The sequence below is a fragment of the Borostomias antarcticus genome, assembly GCF_949987555.1.
Source record: "Borostomias antarcticus genome assembly, chromosome: 3".
Lineage (NCBI taxonomy): Eukaryota > Metazoa > Chordata > Actinopteri > Stomiiformes > Stomiidae > Borostomias > Borostomias antarcticus.
In genome coordinates, this window is record NC_140236.1 from 23,405,907 (window position 1) to 23,425,755 (window position 19,849).

The following is a 19,849-nucleotide window of genomic DNA, read 5'->3' on the forward strand; positions in this document are numbered from 1 at the left end:
TTTCGTTTTCATTTTATATTTGTATTTTTGCTTTGGCAGTGTAAACATTCTGAATGTTTCCCATGACGATAAGACCCACTGAATTGAACTGATATATGATCTACTAGATATATACTGGGTCAGTGACATTTATGTCATTCAGTGTAACGCTGAGTATTTTTTTCAAAAAATGTGGTATTCAAAATAAAATAATGTCATTTATTCTGGGTGGTTATATTCTGGGTATTTATATTTCCATTTTTGGGGGGAGTACTAAATGACATGGGACACCTTTACGTCATTGACCTCCACATATATATATATATATATATATAGACAGACAGACAGACAGACAGACAGACAGACAGACAGACAGACAGGCAGACAGACAGACAGACAGACAGACAGACAGACAGAAAGACAGACAGGCACACCAGACAGTTGACAGTGAGCTGAAAAGTATGCAGAGGTTCAGACTGTTTGGGCTCATGTCTTTGTTCCTGTTCTGTCACCACCTGTTCCTCATAGTGGCGTGATGGAACTTCTAGCTGTCATGACAGTTTGCACACAGGAAGTAGTGACCACATGAAACTGTTACCTGATGATGATAGCCTTCCAGCACCCCCCCCCCCCAAGCTGCCTCTAATCCCCCCCACCTCTACTCCCCCCCCCGGACTGCCCCCTAATCCCCCCCACCCCTACTCACCTCCCCCCACCCCTACTCTTACCCCCCCCACCCCTACTCTCACCCCCCCCCCCCCTACTCACCCCCCCACCCCTACTCAACCCCCCACCCCTACTCACGGCCTTGTTGTTGGAGCTCCCAAGCGTGGGGTCTTTGACGTAGTGGGGGGTCTGGCCTCCTCGGTTCTGGGGCTCCTCGTTGCCCAGGACCTTACTGGGGGGCTCCTGCTCCCGCTTAGACCCCACACAGCCCATGGTGGATCTGCTCTCACACACACACACACACACACACACACACACACGCAAACACGCACACATATGCACACACGCACACACACACACACACAGACAGTCAAAGAGACGAAGAGACATACAGTCAAAGAGAATAGACAGACAGACAGACAGTTAAAAATGTGTTCAGTATTATCATTCAGGATGTGTTGCTGTTGGATACACATAGAACGCAGGGCTGAGACAGTACTCCCATAGTCAGAAAGGCAGACATATTTATGATGCAGAGTGACAGGAATCAGGAACAAGGTGGAATAATACTTTGACCCTGATATCAGTGTTACACCCAGTGTGCAGGCTGGGTGGAGAGAGAGTCAGTGTGAAAGTACTTTAGCACCATGACAGTGTTAACTCTATGTACTGACTATAGAGAGCCATTCACAGTTTATATAACATGTGAAGCTCATAGGCTATAGAGCAGTTGGTACACATCGTTTGACCTGAACTGAGATTGAATTAACTGACCACCGACTAAGTTACCAACCAACCCACAAACCTAACTAACCAATTGAATAACTATCCAACCAACCAACCCACCAACCAATCAAATAACTAACTAATCAACAACCCACCAACCTAACTAACCGAAAACTATCCAACCAACCAACCCACTGACCAACCAAATAATTAAACGTATTAACTAACTAACTAACTAACTAACTAACTAACTAACTAACTAACTAACTAACTAACTAACTACAGTAAACATGTCCCAGTGTAGAAGCCAGTGTAAACTTGTTGGATGAAGTGGTGGATGCCAGTGTAAACTTGTAGGAGCCATTTGCAGGTTTATTCTGCTGTTAATACATCGATGCTTCAATGGAAGCACAATAAAAATCTCACAATGCTGTGCAAACGTGATGCAGTGTGACGCCCAAAACGAAGTTAGAATTGTTGAGAACAACAGAGAAGCTCACGGGGCATCGTCACTGCTATTTACGCCAGCTGGGTTTGGCACAGCTGGCGTTAGCCCATCAGCTAATCGTTGCTAGTTTCATAACAATATCCCAATCAGATCCCTTAACTGCCAAGCACAACTGCATCTATCACCTTAAAATGGAATCAGTTAGCAAGCTACACACAAAAGCAAGTCAACCAATGTTGCCGTCTTCACTCTGAGTTTCATGTAAAATTATTAACTCTGCGGTTCACATGCCTTTCAGTAATTCAGGAGGGTAAACACTCATGTAAACACTCGCTGAGATGACTGAGGAGACATCCCCCGGTGTGCTGAATGGAAAATTTCATTTGAGAAAGCTTCCAGATTGAAGTTTAGATCAAACTGAAGTTGTGTGTACACATTGCAGTGATGAAGTGTCTTTCCACAGAACTGTGATTCCTCTAACCACTCTGTCATGCATTTCTTTATTCCTAGGCTTATACCCCTCCCCCTTTTTAATTGATTGACAGCACTAATTGTTATACATTAGCAGCAGCCTCATTCGAGAGGTCCTTTCCGCTTATTGATCATGGGAGACCAGGTGCTTCTAGACGCAGGGGTCTCAAACCATAGACATTATAAAGAACTAGACTGGCCACGCCCCCTTTAGACTCATCCGACGAGACTGCCATGTTATGCAGGGCATCATTTGGAACATGTTACTGTTGGGCTTCAGAGCTGCTAGTCATTTTGTTCGGTACGTGACTAGTGACTCTTATAATATTTTAGTATCAGCCTAAATACAGTTAGACTAGCCTTTTAAGGTTTTATGAATACTCAGGCGTGTGCGGGAAGAGAATGGTAGCCTAATATGGGTATTATAATGGTAATTATTTACTTATCTCACAATTAAATTGCATAGCTAACTGGTTTGGATAACAGACTAGTCTAGCTGCCCCAAGCTAACATTACACGGAAAACTTAATTTATTCCACTCACATCGACTATTAACACAGTTTTATATAATGTAGTATCTTGTTTTATGCGGGTATATAGAGATAGTCCCTCATATAGCTAATTGTCAAACTTGTATTTTGCGGCTTAACAGAATTAGTTCATATTTAGGTAAAATGTCCAGTTGGACTCAAGGATTAACTGATTACATTGTGGGGGTCAAAGGTCAAGGGTCACTGACATCACAAAAGGTGTTTTTGGCCTACTGAACATGATATCTCAAGAATATCTCAAATGTCAAAGGTCAAGGTCAAACAAAAGGCACTTTCGAACGCTAACGCTAGCTAGATAACGCTAATGCTAACGCTAACAATAAAGATAGCGCTAGCTAGCTAATGCTAGCTAGCTAGCTAGCTAATGCTAGCTAGCTAATGCTAATTCTAACACATTAGCGTTAGTATTAGCGTTAGCATTAGCGTTCACTAGCGTTAGCTAGCATTAGCATTAGCTATTCTAGCTGTAATGCTAGCTAGCATTAGTGTAAGCTAGTGTTACAGCTAGAATACCAGCAAGCTAGCGTACACAAGCACCATCCACATCAACACAGGGGCCCTCTCTCAAGACCAAATGAATGTTAACTGCAACTTGCATTGTTGGGCGGAGGCATTTAGCCACTACGTGCTTTTTCTAGTTGATACTGATGCTAGTGAGAATCAGGGTTCCCATGGTCATCAAGACGTTATAGAAAAATCATGGAAAAGTTAAGAGAATACACCAGATACACAGAGTAGACCTTAACAGTATACTGGCGGGGGAGGGGGGGACTGCATCTATAATCTCTTGGCAAGTCACAATAAAAATCTTTTTTTGTCACAATATAAATATACAAGCATTCCAGCTAATCCCAGTGATACGAAATGCCACTTATGCACAATTACAGGGACTTTCTCCCAGATGATCTAACATCTACCATTTAAAATATACACAGTGAATCTGTGGGATCATTGATGTCACATAGTGAGATGCCCTGCACAAGATGGCTGCCACGTCGGACTTGAGTCCATTGGAATTCTACAGCACAATGGCCAGTCTAGTTCTTTATAATGTCGATAGCTCAATCCCAATTTGAGTGCGCAAACCGCACTTGCGGCCCCTCGCACTTGCGGCCTGAGCACTTAATTGACGTCAGCTGGAAGGGCCAGAGGGTGCAGGGCCGTGAATTAAATGGGACAGCACTTCCAGCTGCGTGCCAAGCCAGTTTCGCTCAATGCCCCTCCCACTTCGTTTTCATTGGCTGCCGCGTCCCTCCGACGCAGAGGCTGCTCTGACGCTCCCCTCAGCTCGCCGCTCGGCTCTGCAAATTGACCGATTGACGTCTGTTTTAATTTAATAATAATTAAAAAATGATGTTGGGTGGGATATGTTTGCAGCATGTGGATTTCAAGATAAATGTTGTGTTATCTGCAAATGTCATAATTTATGTGTGATGCACTCGGATCATGACTCGGATGCACTCAAGCACCGTGTCACATGAGACGCGGTGGGCTGTGGGTATTTTCTGCTCCTTAAGTCCGCGAAATTGCGGACTTTCGGTAAGTGCGGTTAAAGTGCGCAAAATGGCGGCAGTGGCGCACTTGTGGACCTAGCAATTCCGTTTTGGTACTACCCTGAGACCTTGTGGACTTAGCGGGAACGCGCATGTAATAAGGCCACAAGGCCGCGAGTGCTCTGCACTTTCGCCTAAGTGCGCGATTTGGGATTCAGCCTGGATGTCTCAAACTTGCGGCCCGCGGGCCATTTCCGCCCCACCCCTCCATCCGGCCCGCGACATGATGTCAGAAATATCATACCCGCAAAATAATTTATTGTAAACGGCGCCGGCAGCCAGGACTACAATGCGAAATTCAAGTCGCTCAAACGTGGGGCAAAATGCTGTTATTGTGCGCAGCGCGAGGTGAATGCTGCATACATGTATACTGCAGTCACAGGTGCAATCAATCCTCACGCGACTATGAACAATGAACGGAATGCAGCTCGCCGTCGAGAGGCTGTTTTCATGGTTAACTAACGTTAGGAACACAGACAGTTTCAATAAATATGGACATTGCAGTATTTTTTGTGGAGTTCAATGGCAATGCTACCTGCCTGATATGCAAGAACAAACTCGCCGTTCTAAAGGAATATAATGTCAAGAGCTATTCATTACTAAACATGGAGTGTCATAGGGAGACGAGAGGAAAAAACCAGCCACACAGCTGAGAGGGCTAACATCTCAGTCTTTCAAGATAAATGTCTGGCAAGAAATAGAGTAGTAGCCTACAAATGTATTCAAGTGTCTGGTAAGAAATTGAAACAAACTTGAACTTTAATAAATGCAAGTACAGGTCCAGGGCAGGCTTACAGTAGTGATGCATCTTGCAGCCAAAACAGAATAAAGTACAAATGTAGGCTATTCAAGATAAACTAAAAGTAAGGAAAAATTATTTGCAGCACTAACTGTTAAAATATATTAAAATGAATGGAAACTGGTTTGAAATTGTATGATGAAAATGTTAGTTATGGAATAGTCTTGCAACATTTAGAGACTGTGTTGTGAATCTAGTTATGGAAATGAAAAAGGAAATTTTCAGAAATATTGCACTTTCTTATAGTTATTAGTAGTTGAAGTTGACATTGAAGCGGCCCTCCTATGAGTTGACGATACCAGCAGTGGCCCCAAGCCACTTTGAGTTTGAGACCCCTGTTCTAGAGGATGCTCCACCGTAGCCTACTGCACAGTCTCAAGTGCATAGCCTACTCCAGAGGACACACTCTGGGAAGCAATTTCCCAGCATGGCAGCTCAGAAGTATAGGTTTGTAACACACCTACAGACACCTGACCTATAAGCACTAATTTAATTAATTAATGGACAGAGTCAGATAGATATACACCTGGACCTGGGCTGTGACGCACTAAATAGAAGGGGACCTTACCTGTGTCTACCCTACTATGGGTCTAGAAGGCCGCATTGGATTAATCAATTTGCCTAATATCTGTCGGTATCCTATATAGTGGTACAGACAGACAGAAAAGACATGTCATCAAATTGCTTCACATAAGAAAATGTTGCACCTTTACATAAGAAAAAGTTGCACCTTTACATAAATACATTTTGGATTTATATTATGGATAATCCCTATATTTTGTAGGCTACAAAAATCTACCTATATTTTTATGTAGGCTACAAAAACAATGGACCTCATTTCTGAACGCAGTTAAGAAAAACTCCACTTACGAAGTTCCCGGGACAATTCTGGCATTCCTGAATGGTTTCTTATCTGGGATTTGTTCTTATCTAAGAACCGGATTTAAGAACGCGGAAATGCAGTCGTAGGTAGGCCAGATTGGAGTGCGCCAATGTTCGCAAGGGCTGAATTTATGGCATTGTGGTGTCCTAAAATAAATAAAAGCTCTACAAAAACACTGCAAATGGCAGTGAATGAATAAATAAGCACTTAACAGTCGCTATACTCAGACTCAGCACAACAGCACGTTATATTCTATAGTCGTCAGAATGGACACATCGACATTCTGTAAATAAACATGTGAATATCCATAACTAAAATATATCATATGGGCCTACATAATATAGATAGGGCATATCAAGATCCACAAGTAGCCTACTCATGCATTTAATTAAACTGTACAATTTAATCATCTGCTCTCAGCACATCCCATCCCTTTCATGTACAGTAGGCTATATATTTTGCCTTTTGTATTAAAAGTCCATATACCGTCTTGTTTTCTATTGTTATTTTGTATTGTTTTTTTTAACCTTGCTTAAGCTTAGTGTGCACGTTATAAGAGCCAGTGGAGAAACATCTCACTGCTCATTTTACTGGTATGTTGCATGTGACGAATAAAACGTTGAATTTGCACGTGAACTTGAACATCAATCATCATGTCAATTGGCAACCTCTCAACTTTTTGCGCTGTCAAAATCAAAATCTGATTTTAATTCAGCCAAGTAGGCCTTCTACTACTGTATGAGGAATTTGTTGGGGGCATAAACATAGCGAGGCAGAACAGTGCAAAATGTCAATGTGATAGAATGCAATATACAAGCCTACAGTCTACAAAAATGTAGGCTATATAGCCTACACAGCTGTCAACGCTAGCAGTTGACAAAAGAGGTACCCTACTTATCTGATCTTATCTACATACTGTATAGAAATGGTCCTTATTGTGTCATTTGTAAATTGAGTATTAGAGTTTCATCTGTAATGACCATAACCTTGGAGCCGGCAACAACATTTCACTGTGACTGGACATTAGGCTGCATGTGACAAATAAAGGAATTCATTCTTTGACACGTATTTTACTGTATGATGCACGTAGCGCTACAATGGCTCTGGGAAACGCGGCCCAGTACTATTATTAAAGGTGTAGTGTGCTGTTTTGGACATTTAGCCCTATTTGTGGACTGCCTACCATGAACCTGAAACATAGACCATAACTTCACTGATCGTTCCAGTATTGAGCTAGCTGCAGCATGCAAGCACTTGCTGGGCTACAATGGAAGTCAATGGGGCATGCGTAAATCTTACCAGTCTGAGTATGCTCTCCTGTGAAATGTATCTGACTATTTTTAGGTGTTTAGCATGACTTGCACATAGTCCTGGGTGGGAACAGTGGAAACAAGTGCCAGGGGACTATTATTAATGGACAGAGTCAGATAGATATGGAGCAGTAATGTCCGGGTTTCCCGAATGAGTTAAGTAGCCAATCACATCCCTGGAAGCGTCATACCTGTGTATTGCTTGAATATAAGGCCGCGCAAGACCAGACTGCAGCACTTCTGTTGGATATCACTCACGTGCGTTATCCTGAAGTCCTTGCGCTTGTATGTTTTCTCAATAAATCAGACTGGACCTCTTTGAGCGAACCTTGGCAAATCTTTTTATTTTCGATCAGATTTAATTCCACTACAATTGGCGACAGAGTTGTGAAGAGGGACGACTGCTGTGTTGGTTCGACTGGAGTGGCGACAACGAGGTAGCAGACGTGCGGAGTCTTTTAGAAAGCTCTGGAAATTATTCTCTCTTTGGGTCTATTCGCATCGGTTTGGGGAAGTCCGCCTCGTGGCTCAACTCGGCTCAGCTCACGGTACGTTGAGAACGAATCCTCTATGTTTTAGGGTGGTAATTGTCTTGGTTTCATTTCGGATTGTGTTGGTCTGGCGTGTTGTTGAAAACAAAGCCCCTGGGGGGGAGTTGGTGGCGATCTAAGGCGTTGTTTTTAACAGTGGCAGTTTAGGATTGGTGATATTACATTGTTCTCTGACTTCGTCCTTGTTTCGTTTACCGGGGTTCTCTTCAGAAGAGGTGCAATTTTGGTCTTATGACTCGCTCCCTTGCAGTTGATGTATAGTTTAGGTTGTTTGTCGGCTGTAGTTAAGAAGTGAGAGTGCACTTCTATGATAACGTTTGGGTTGTTTTGGTTCGATGTTCCAGAATTAGCACAGAGGGGAATCTGTTGAAGTTCGCAGGGAGTGCGATTTCCAAATAGGCCTAATTGAAGTTCGCAGATAGTGTGATTCCCAAAGGGTTGAAGTTTGCAGTGAGTGCGATTACCAGCTAATCTCCGAAGTGTCTGTTTTTGTCCCCGAACGGGGTTGTTCTGTCTTTGTGTTTGTCTACCGCTATTTCACCGGCTCAGTGTGACTTTTGTCTCTATTTTGTCTCATAGGTTGAGATGCGTTTAATGTTTATGTTAAAGATCTCATGTCTATAGTATTCAGGTGCACATTCATCGGTTCTGAGTGTTTTTACAGACAACTGTCGTTCCTGGACTGATGGATGAATGCCAAACCTTGCGGTTGGAACCCCAAGATACTGACCTCCAACACCAATTTACCTATTTTAATTGTTGTCCCATTAACCAAATGGGCAGAGATCTGCCTTTGCAATCGTTTCTACAATGGCCGACGCGCGCAAATCACAACGGCAAATCCGGAGCACAAAGTCAAGTTCAAAAAACACAACCGCAAAGTTCAAACACAACAACAAAGTTAAAAAACACAACAACAAAGTTAAAAAACACAACAGCAAGTCAGAAAACACAACTGCAAGTCGGAAACACAAATGCAAGACATAATACACAACAGCAAAAGAGAAAATACAATCGCAAATTGGAAACCACGATTGCAACTCCCAAAAACACAACGACAATAACCAGAAATCACATTAGAAATTTGTCAACCGGAAAGGAATTTACTACTTGTTGAATCTGATTGGGCAGCTATAGTGTCAATAACAGTGGGACATGTGCGGGAAGTGAATACTCAAATTAATTTGAAATGATATGATGATGTGTTTTTTAACTTTGCTGTTGTGTTTGAACTTTGCAGTTGTGTTTTTTGACGTTGTGCTCCGTATTTGTCGTTGTGATTTGCACACGTCGGCCACCGTACGTTTCAGATGTGCTGTGACTCCAAGGGTGTTTACTGTCATCCGGCCCCAACAGGTAACACCACCACACAATATCATGTTTTTGGAGCCTTAAAACTAGTTCTTGGAATATTGTAAAAAGGATCAGACATCACTCCAACTTATCAAGCTGTTTCTCAAAAGATTTACTCCTGTTTATGTTTATATACCACTGGCACAGGATCATGATTTCTGAGAACCTAGGGTTTACCCCCAGGTGATGAGAAACTAGAATGTGTTTGTGTATGTAAACTCTGACCATGCAGCTCTGTCTGTGCGTCTGATAGACATACAGAGACAGCTGTATGATGGAACACAAGGTGTTCCATTATTTCACTTGCAACGTCTGAGTTTGTTAACAGAGGAGACAGGCACGGGACCGGAGGTGGAGATAGAGGCTACCCGGCCTGCTTCCCTACAGATGGGTGACACCTGTGGTTCGTCGGATGTATGGCCAACGCCCCACGTCGCCCGGCTCACTGTGGGCGAGAGGTAAGTATGACATAGGGAAGATTGTCAAACCCAAAGGACCATTTCGTCTGAAGCGTGCCCAATACTCTCTGTCCTCAAACGCAGAAGAGGGGATTGCATGTCTTTTTACTAGGAAGAGAGGTGGCTGTTGAATTTGAGAGCTCAACCTGTAACACCCCTATTGTTCTAAAGGTTTTAGATAATTTATATTTGTTCAGAATTTGAGAATTGTAAATTAAGCGATTTCATTTTAGTGTTATTTTATTTGAGTAATGCATTTTCCCCCCCATCTCTGTTCACCCTGACTTCAGGGAATTTTCGTTTTCACCCTTAGGGGGCGTTGTTTTATTGATGAGATGAGAATGTTGTTTTATTTCATGAAATGGCTACATAAATTCTAAAAGATCCAATTGGTGCGTGAGCAGGTCAATTACCTTGATCACGCCTGGGGACTGGGCATGTTAAAGTAATTCGTACATTCACTGCTTGGGACTGTAGGCTACTGCAGAGCCTAGATCCCTGCTACTGTCCGATTTGGTAAATGGACAAAAGCTAGGTCCCCACTGACAAACTACATGGACTGACAAGCCCGACTGGCTCTAACGACACGTAAACAGAGACTAACCAACGCACCCTGTTTACATTTTCCTGACTATGACTTACACCGTTTCCTCAATGCAGGATCAGTCTCATGCCATGAAGAGGAGATTAGGGAGGGGGAGTGGGCACCCCTGGACCTAGTCTCCAGCCAGATTCAACTCACCACGCAGACGGCTGTCAGAGTAGCTGAGAGGACTTCGTGGGTCCATGAGAGCCGTTGCCGGGGTGTCCCAGACCAGAGGAGCAGACGAGCAGCCTGAGAAGTAGAGGTGGCGGGGTGAACCTACCCACAGAAGATGGAGCAATCAGGACCATGGCATTCAGGCCTGTGTGGATTAGCTGTCAAGGTAGCTGAGAGGATTTTGTGGGTCCATGCGAGCCATTGTTGGCGGGTACAAGCAGCAGAGGACGGTCCAAGAAGAGATCGCAAACACCATGAGGCTGAAGATGCAGCCGAACCAGAGATCTCAAGGGCAAAGCAGTGGGCCACCACACTGTCCTCTCCTCCGATGAGCAATCGGAGGAGGAGTGACCTTGCCGGTCACCTCCTTCTCATGGTCGTTGTTATGGCAATGTGGAGAAGCTCAACAGCCATGACCTGACAAAATACACCACATACACACACAAACTCTCTGGAACCAACATTGAACATTCAGTGGACAAGCTCAACAGCAATGACTGCATCAAAACACACACACACGCACACATTGGAACCAACATCGAACATTCAGACAATGAGACATGGAAGCTGCGATCCAGAAGGAGTCGTCTTGTTTTCCCCAATGACATTCGATTGTCCACAACAGGAGTGAATGAACTTTGAAATTATCTTGAAGAAATGTATATTTGTTTAGAAGAGTTATAATGTTTTGAAACATGAACTGAAAAATTATTTTGAAGGGTAAATTCTATTGGGTTTTTCCTCTAAATTGACCAAGAGGTTTTTTCCCCTCTTCAGAATATTGACTGTTTTAGACTAGTAACCATGTCATCTTTTTACCTTGTTTCTGTCAAAATTTTTGAAGCAAGGATTTTTGGTGCATGGTTTGCATGTGGAGAGAAAATAATCAGATTTTTGTTAAAGGAATATGCTCGTTTTTGACAACCTGGACCTTATTTACGACATATTATAAGAAGTTTGACTCACCCAGATCACTTTTTTGTTGTTCGGAGGCCTGTAGAAGAAATATAAAATCCAGCGCGAGCCAGTATATCCATGTAATGGCGGCGCACGGGGCATAGGGAATGCCGTTTCTCAAAATCCATTTTCGGCCGCTAAACGGTTGTTTTCATCAATCACATTGCATGAATCGACAGTTGATATTCCTCTACGCCAGCCATTGTTGTTTTGGTGCCAAATAAGGGATCTTGATCCTCTGTAACATGGTCTTTATAAGCCTCTCCCCCACTTGCTCCAGCACGCATGCGCACAGGCCAGCGCGCAGACTTGCTATTCCGATGTGTCGTTATTTCTCGAGACTTCCAGACGTGCATCGTCTGGCCTCAAGTCCCACTCAGAGCAACAAATGCATTCCTCCTCTGTTGGCATAGGGTGACAATGTAGGCAAAAACACCACCAGTTACCATCTCTTCGGGAGCGTGCAGCGGTTTGTTCTCGAGCCAGCTGTTCCTCTCTCTGTCTCCTCACCCTCCTTTCAAGGAGCTCTTCGTCCGTATACTCTGGCTCAAAACGATATGGACGTCCGTCATATTCTAATTCATTTTCTAGATCCTCTAAATCTGACAAATATTCAGCCATATTGCACACAATATTCTAGGCACCAACAATCCGATCGTAGCGCAGACAATGTGAGCGCGAGTGTAGCCTACAGACGGAGAATAGCCAGGCTGCGCGCTGGCCTGTGCGCATGCGTGCTGGAGCAAGTGGGGGAGAGGCTTATAAAGACCATGTTACAGAGGATCAAGATCCCTTATTTGGCACCAAAACAACAATGGCTGGCGTAGAGGAATATCAACTGTCGATTCATGCAATGTGATTGATGAAAACAACCGTTTAGCGGCCGAAAATGGATTTTGAGAAACGGCATTCCCTATGCCCCGTGCGCCGCCATTACATGGATATACTGGCTCGCGCTGGATTTTATATTTCTTCTACAGGCCTCCGAACAACAAAAAAGTGATCTGGGTGAGTCAAACTTCTTATAATATGTCGTAAATAAGGTCCAGGTTGTCAAAAACGAGCATATTCCTTTAAATGTTTCATAATAAAATTCTCAGGCCTTTTTACTCTGCTCCACCTAGTGGAGAAAAATATATTAATTCCTTTCTACATGTATAGCATAGAGTTGAGTTTTACAATTTGTGTTTGGAATTGATTTTTGTGTATGTTTATTTTATATTTGATTTTTCTATATTTGTCTGTGCCTGGTTAGGCACAAACCGGGGAATTGTAATTTTACTACCTCCCTCAACTTTCCACATAGCTGTGCTAACCTCATTTATAACAGGATGACCTCTCCAGGAGGTCAACACACCTAGACGTTGTCTGCTCTAGAATAACCATTCTTTGTTCTATTGTCCTTGCAAGATTTACCACCCTTTCTCATATCACGTGTCTCAACTCTTGACCACTGTTGATGATGTCTGCCATTTAATATGACGTGTATAGATGGGTTAGCCAATCACATCCCTGGAAGCGTCATGCCTGTGTATTACTTGAATATAAGGCCACGCAAGACCAGACTGCGGCACTTCTGTGGGATACCACTCACGTGCGTTATCCTGAAGTCCTTGCGCTCGTATGTTTTCTCATTAAATCAGACTTGACCTCTTTGAGCGAACCTTGGCAAATCTTTTTATTTTCGATCAGATTTAATTCCACTTAACATTGGAATAGCTGAGGGTGGGTCAAGGTGACCCATGCAACTACATTAAAAAATTATTCTCTGCAACTGTTCAAGTTACAGCGCCCTGCTTTCATGACTTTTCCTAGATATGTGTGTTTTACGTGTCAGTGTTTTTGAAACTTCGAAATCCCACCAGGAAAAGGTAGTTTGGTCATTTTTTGTGTGAATTCTGGCTAAAAGCCGGTCAGCCATCTTTTTTTACCTGACTTTTAGGCTACAATGCTACTTTCTCCCAGCAGATGTCGCCTAGGTTCATCAATATGTTTTTGTTATAGGAATCAAGGTGGAATGAATAATCCATCCTTACATATGGATATAAGAATGTGCACAGCAATAATATTTTTGTGGTAGACTATATGTGACTTCAACAATGAATGCAAAAGGTTACACTCACACAATGGCTCATTTAGATAAAACTGTGTTTAATCTCAAAACGTATGCTATCAGCTCAACACAGGTCAAATGTCCTCAAACAAATAGCACTCAATAGTCTATGATGCAAATGTTGAATTTTGAAATGTTGTAAATGTCTTGAAAACACACCCTTACGTATATGGATGTGAATGCTTATGTAGGCTAGTGAATGAATGCAAAATTACTAGGGGTGCAGGCTATTCAACCCTCTAGATCGTTTGCATCGGTTCAGGGAATAAATACTATGTTACAATGTTGCACTTGGCACTTGGGTCGTTTTTGTTCAACTGGCAATCTGGACAAAGCAAATATATAATATAACTGGGAGTATAATATAATTATAATTATATAGGAGCATTGGTGTGAGTAAAAAGAACTGTGCTATATCCCTCTGGAGTCTGCGCCCGCGGTGGCGCGGGCGTCGTACGTTTTATAGATTTTTCAGCCATATCAACACGCACAGAAATCATATACATAATTTTACACCGTTGTTTTGTGTATAAGACGTCTGTTTCGTGTCTTGAGATTTACAGCGTTTATGATTGGTTCCTGAAGGCATCCTACGCCGCCTTCTCTGAATCTCCATTGGTTGGAGCTTTCCCCATGGATTCAGCTGTCTATCAGTCTCAGACATAATAAACCAATGACCATCCACATTATTCACCACTTTCTATCAAGAGAGCCCCCCATTGGATAAACCTGGGCCATGTGGTTTGCAAACAACTAGGGATGATGTTTTGAATCCGGCTGGGCTAACGTTACCTGAATGAACTTAGGCTACCGGAGGAGATAAAATGAGCAAACAAACAAAAAACAGGAGATGTGCTGAGGTTTTAGAGGCTGTCTTTGAGTCCAGCTCATCAGAAGGGGATTTGGAGACGTGACAACAATTTGGATCTCGTCTATGATGTAAGTTTGGCTAGTTTCGCTAACGTTAGCCCATTCTTACCGGTAATTTTGACATTACTGTAATGTTGCCGACTGCTTATGTTAGCTAGCACTGTTTATGTTAGCACTGTATGTTAGCTAGCTCTGTTTGTTTATGTTTTATGCTTAGCCACTGTTTATGCACACAAAATGATCAATCCTACTGTAAGTTACCTCATGAACTTATCAAGAATAAATATCCGCTCATTATATTTTTGCGTAAAGGGAGTAACTTAGGGTGGTGTCACACATATAGTTTTGTGCGCACCAAACGAGCTTTGGGCCCGAGAGCGCTCTGTATGGGCCTGTGTGAAGACAACAATCGCAGACAAGTGCGCACTAAAACAGCCGTTACGAGACCCTCCTGAAGAGGTGTTTTCGGAGCGGTCACAACCGATATCTAGGGCACTCCAGTTGTTGTGTGAAACTGCCCGTTCTCGGACGGATGTTTGACCTAAAAAAGACCCCGTAGTCAGATGCGCTGTGCATTGTGGGGCGCACTGTTTGTTTACTTGACTCTCCAGTGGAGTGCGAGCTAGCTATCGAGCTAGCTAGCGAGCTAGCGCAAAGGTGATGAGGGACTGAATAACTGAAATATTATAACTTTAATAACCGAAATAAGAGGACAAGAGACATAAATAAGCACTAGTGCTATGAGCAACAGGCGTTGTAACATCTCCATGTTTACGTCTTGTTTACATCTCAAGCCGGTCTACTCCTGTTTACAGCCGTCGTCATGGAAACATCATTGGTGCGCACTACATCTTGCGTGGCCTTGCGAAGCTTGCGCTTATGTAGTTTGCGTCGACTATGAATCCGGCCTAGGCGCGGCTGTGCTTCTCCAAAGTGCGCCGACTTCTTGTTTCAGTCAAAACCAAATCTAAAGTAGGCCTAATGATTTACGTCCTGCAAAATATACATCTTTCTATCCAACAATGAATGTTTAATTTGCCAGTGCTCTACTAGAGTATGCACACGTGTGTGCGTGTCTGTATGTGTGTGTGTGTGTGTGTGTGTGCGCGTGCCCAGGCCCAGGCCCAGGCCTTTGGCCCATAGTTGGCCAGTTTACCTACTCGGTTAGCTTACCCTGTGTTGTTAGTCCTGCCTGTTGTTTTGTCTCATTGGTCTTCTCTGTTCTTTTAAAGCGTCCTTGGGTGTATTGAAAGGCGCTTTATAAATCTAATTTATCATTAATGTTGTTTCTCTGTTTGTATTTTTCAGAAAAGAGAAGCACACACCAGCCACGTTATCCACGCCAGTTTCCATCCTAGTTGGTTCTGCTGAGATGCGTTCAAGACCACCGGCTTTGCTATCAGATATCTTGTTCATAGCTTGATACACTTCATGAGATGGTTTATTTATTGATTTTATTAATTTATGGAGTAACAAGTCCATTGTTTGTTTGTTCATTCCAGTGAAAAATTACAAGTAAATGATACGTTTGGAGAAAGAGAACCTGTTTCCTTGGTCTTTTTATTTCCAGACATTCCATGAAGGTTTATGTGGTGTGTAGTCATTATTCAGTATTATTACATCCCAGTATTACATTTGGGGAAAGTAAAGTGAAAAACAAAAATTTACTAAAAAATGTATTTTACATAATTGTATTTTAGGCTTTGATTATAGATGTATTTGGCTATTTTAACTAACTTTTCTATGCTATTTCATTTATTTATATATATATATATATATATATATATGTATATATATATATATACACATACATACATACACAAGGTGGTAATGGGCCTGCAACTTTTGGAGGATTGGAATGATCTGGCCACAGGTTGGGTTTCTTTCACTGGAGACACAGAGTGTGGATGTGTGCAGCACACGCATCAGCTCCACAAACTCCTCTGCCTTCCTGAATTTTCCTGTGTCCATGCTGTTGACTGTCCTTCTCCACCTGCTTCCTGAGCTGTGGGTCCATAAGAGCAGCTTGGATGGCAGGGACCTGCTCAAAGAATCTCTCAATCGTGAGAAAGAGAGAATTCCACCTCGTACTGACATCCAAGATGAGCATGTGGATGGGCAGACCTGACAGGAAAACACAAACAAATCACACAAAAACAAAATTAGTCACCCAAAATCTATCTATTTACTAGCATTCATTTTCATATAGCCTAACTATTTGAGTGAATAACATATTGTATGTTGCTGTTATCTTTAATGACAAAATAATAAAAAGCATGAAACAATATTAAATTACCATTACACTTTAATATCATTAATTTTTCAATCATGTATCTATAATCAAAAGAATGTACTGAGATGTGATCTTACTGAGCAGTTGTTGCTTCTCCTTCAAGACCACTTTGGCCATGTGGGACATCTTCATCCACACCACTGTGGCACGGACCCTGGCTGCCCAGTTGGACACTTGTAGGATTTTGTAGATCTTCTGTGCTGCCATGTTGAGTGTATGGGCGAAACACCCAAATTTGACAAGGTGGAGCTTCTTTATAGCAACATCCATGTTGGAGGCATTGTCAACTGTGGCTGCCCCAACCTTCTCTTGGATGCTGAAGTCCTCCATGATCTCATATATCTCCTCAGCCACAGCATGCCCTGTCTGTGCCTCGTACATGGCTCTCGTCTTGAGGACCTTCTCTTTCATCTGACCGGACGTAGTGCACAGTTACAGTAAGGTAGTGGTCCTGACTGACGGCTGTCCAGCTACCTTGCTAACCTGCCTTAACTCAGAGACCAGATTGTCCTTCTCCACCTCATACCATGCTGGGATCAGGCGGTCAGACGGCTTCTCTCTAGAGAAGGGTTTGTAAAGCCGCTAAAGCCTCCCTACAGAAAATTGCTGTGAGAATGAAGCAGAACTACTATGAGTAACATTTCTTGGTAGGGCTGTAGGCTAACCAAGCCATACCTTGTAGCCCTCCCCAACCCCCACTGGTTTACATTGACATGCAAATAGGCCTAGCTGTCTGTTTGCTGGTAGCGAATGTCAAAGGACAGGGAGCAACCTTTTATTTCAGCCAACTCTCCTAAGTGATGAGATGATGTTTACTTTGTGGCATCTGATGTGGCATTTTATTTGAACATGTATGTTTTTATAGGCCTATCGGCGTATCACTTATCACCCAATTGAATTGGTTTCGGTGTAGGTAGGCTACCCTCGTGATCCATGAAGGAACGGGGCGTGAGATTGAGAATAATCTGAAATCACAACGGGGTTGACTGGCTGTTCAGCCACACATTAGGCTAGGCTAGGCTAAGCCTATGAGTTAAAAAAACAAAACAACAACATTGCACTGGAAACTGGCAGTCTCGTTTTTCTACACACAAAATTACATCGAGAGCAACAGTAATGGGCGGTCGCCACTACTGAGTTAGACAATACGATTCTGCTAATTTCACATTTGTCAGGCACACTCGTTCACTAACGTTAGTACATTTTGAAACCCAACGTTTTGCACAGTCAGTGGGCAGGCTCCCACTCACTACAACCCCCACCATTCACAGAATTCTCAATGAGCCTACATTGACATGAAAATAGCCTAGGATGGTAGGTGCCACTTTTGCAGCAGTTTTGCAAATAGGCTAGGCTGCTAGCTGCCAGTTTTAGACTGCTAGCTGCCAGTTTTAGACTGCTAGCTGACAGTTTTGCAGTGGCTGGGTGCAAGATCGCTAGTCGTCACTGTAAATGAGGGCAACCTCAGTGCCTCTCGAGCATAAATAAAGGTTTAAAAGATCTATAAATCCACAAGCCGGCCAAGTCCAATGCATCTTGATCACAACTTTCACATCTATTCTTGGCTGTGATATTTATTGTACCGAGTAAATGTTTACATTGTATATTGTCTTGACCCATTGAGGAAGCTAAATGTGAATATAGGCTAAGCAATACCTGAATTTTAATGTGCAACATGAACAAACTCTAGCCTACTAGAATAGTCGATATTTTCCCATTGCACTTGCAGACCCTTATTCTAAGCCACAAGAGCCACTTATTCAAAAATAAAGTGTTAACTGAATCAGATTATTGTTGGAGTCAATTTATTTTTCAGTAGCCTTTATATTGCATAGAAAACTGTGCTCATGTGTCACGCTGTGTTTGTAGCCCTCTGCAAATACCAACCCGACCCATACAGCAGTAGGCCTACAACTACATAACATTGGTTGGATAGGCTAATAATAGCCTAATAAAAAACTATGTTTGAGCTAGCTAACGTTACCTACCATTAGCTCAACCGGGGGACAGTTGCCAGTTAGCGATGAGAGGCAAAGTCCCAAACCCAGTTGATAGCCTCCATCGTGGGATGAGGGTGGTGCAATTGGCCACTATCCAGCTTCATACACCCAATGTTAGGCTAGCTAAGCTAGCTAGCAAGCAAGCAGTTGCAAAGTCGAACAATACAGGTTGTAAAATGATGCAGGGGCATATCTCTCGCTAGCTATGCATGCCGTATTATATTATTTTAAGAGTTGGCCCCAAAACACAAAAACGTTAATTTGAAGTTAAAAGCTAACAAAAGCTGGGGCAGTCTATAAACTGGGGCCGTCTCATTCATGACGGCGACAGGCACTAGCCTGGCAGACTGCATCGAATAGTTATCAAACAAGCTTGGGAATTTACGTTAGCTGGCATAATCCAATAATTCCCCCAAAATAACCCCTCCACTGCACAAGCTTTTTACCAAACCTAGCTAATAAGCACAAGCTACTGAGTGCAACGTTAGCCCTGCTAACGGAGAGAACGGATTTGGAGGAGATTGTTGCAGCTGGTGCTAAATGAGGCAAAGGAACATGTCAAATAGAATACAACAAACATGCGGACAATGTATTCAATCACTTCTTCTTACGGCTTTCCAGCAGTGTCGATGCAACTATTACTGCCCCTCACAGAATATTGCTACATACTTCACGTCCGGATGTAAACAAGCCGGATTGCCAGATTGGTGCTCCAGCCCCAATGTGTGCTCCAAATCCCCCCAATGCGATAAAAACCCGCCCAAATATTATATATTTATTTAGTATAATATATATATATATACCATAATACATGTTAAGAAAAATGCCTTTCAGCTCAAATTCCGAAAATAATAACTAATGTGGTAAAACTGCAACACAAGCCTACCCCAGCGGCTTAGCTAAATCCGCCCGGGCCTGAGTAAACATAGAATTCATCCATAAATCTATCCATAAATTGCTCAATAGGTGAATAGTTCTACATCATACTGCGCCAATGTGTTCTTATTTTTCAATTGTTATCAGTGATATGCTTTCTATTTGATAATAGGGCTTGGGAAAATATAGTCCCAGACACGACCATCTTCTTTCTACACAGGTGTATCTATTT

At 42.7% G+C, this 19,849-nt stretch overlaps 1 protein-coding gene across 1 annotated transcript in view; it reads right to left on the minus strand.

Moving 5' to 3' along the window:
* The window catches only part of hck (HCK proto-oncogene, Src family tyrosine kinase), a gene marked incomplete at its 5' end in the record, with an annotated part of 62,481 nt that extends 61,563 nt beyond the window's left edge, over positions 1-918 (minus strand). Inside the window, one exon of the mRNA XM_084436079.1 lies at positions 780-918. Coding sequence (XP_084292205.1) covers positions 780-918 — 139 coding nt within the window. The remainder of the gene's footprint in view (positions 1-779) is intronic.
* Between the last annotated feature and the right edge of the window lie 18,931 nt (positions 919-19,849).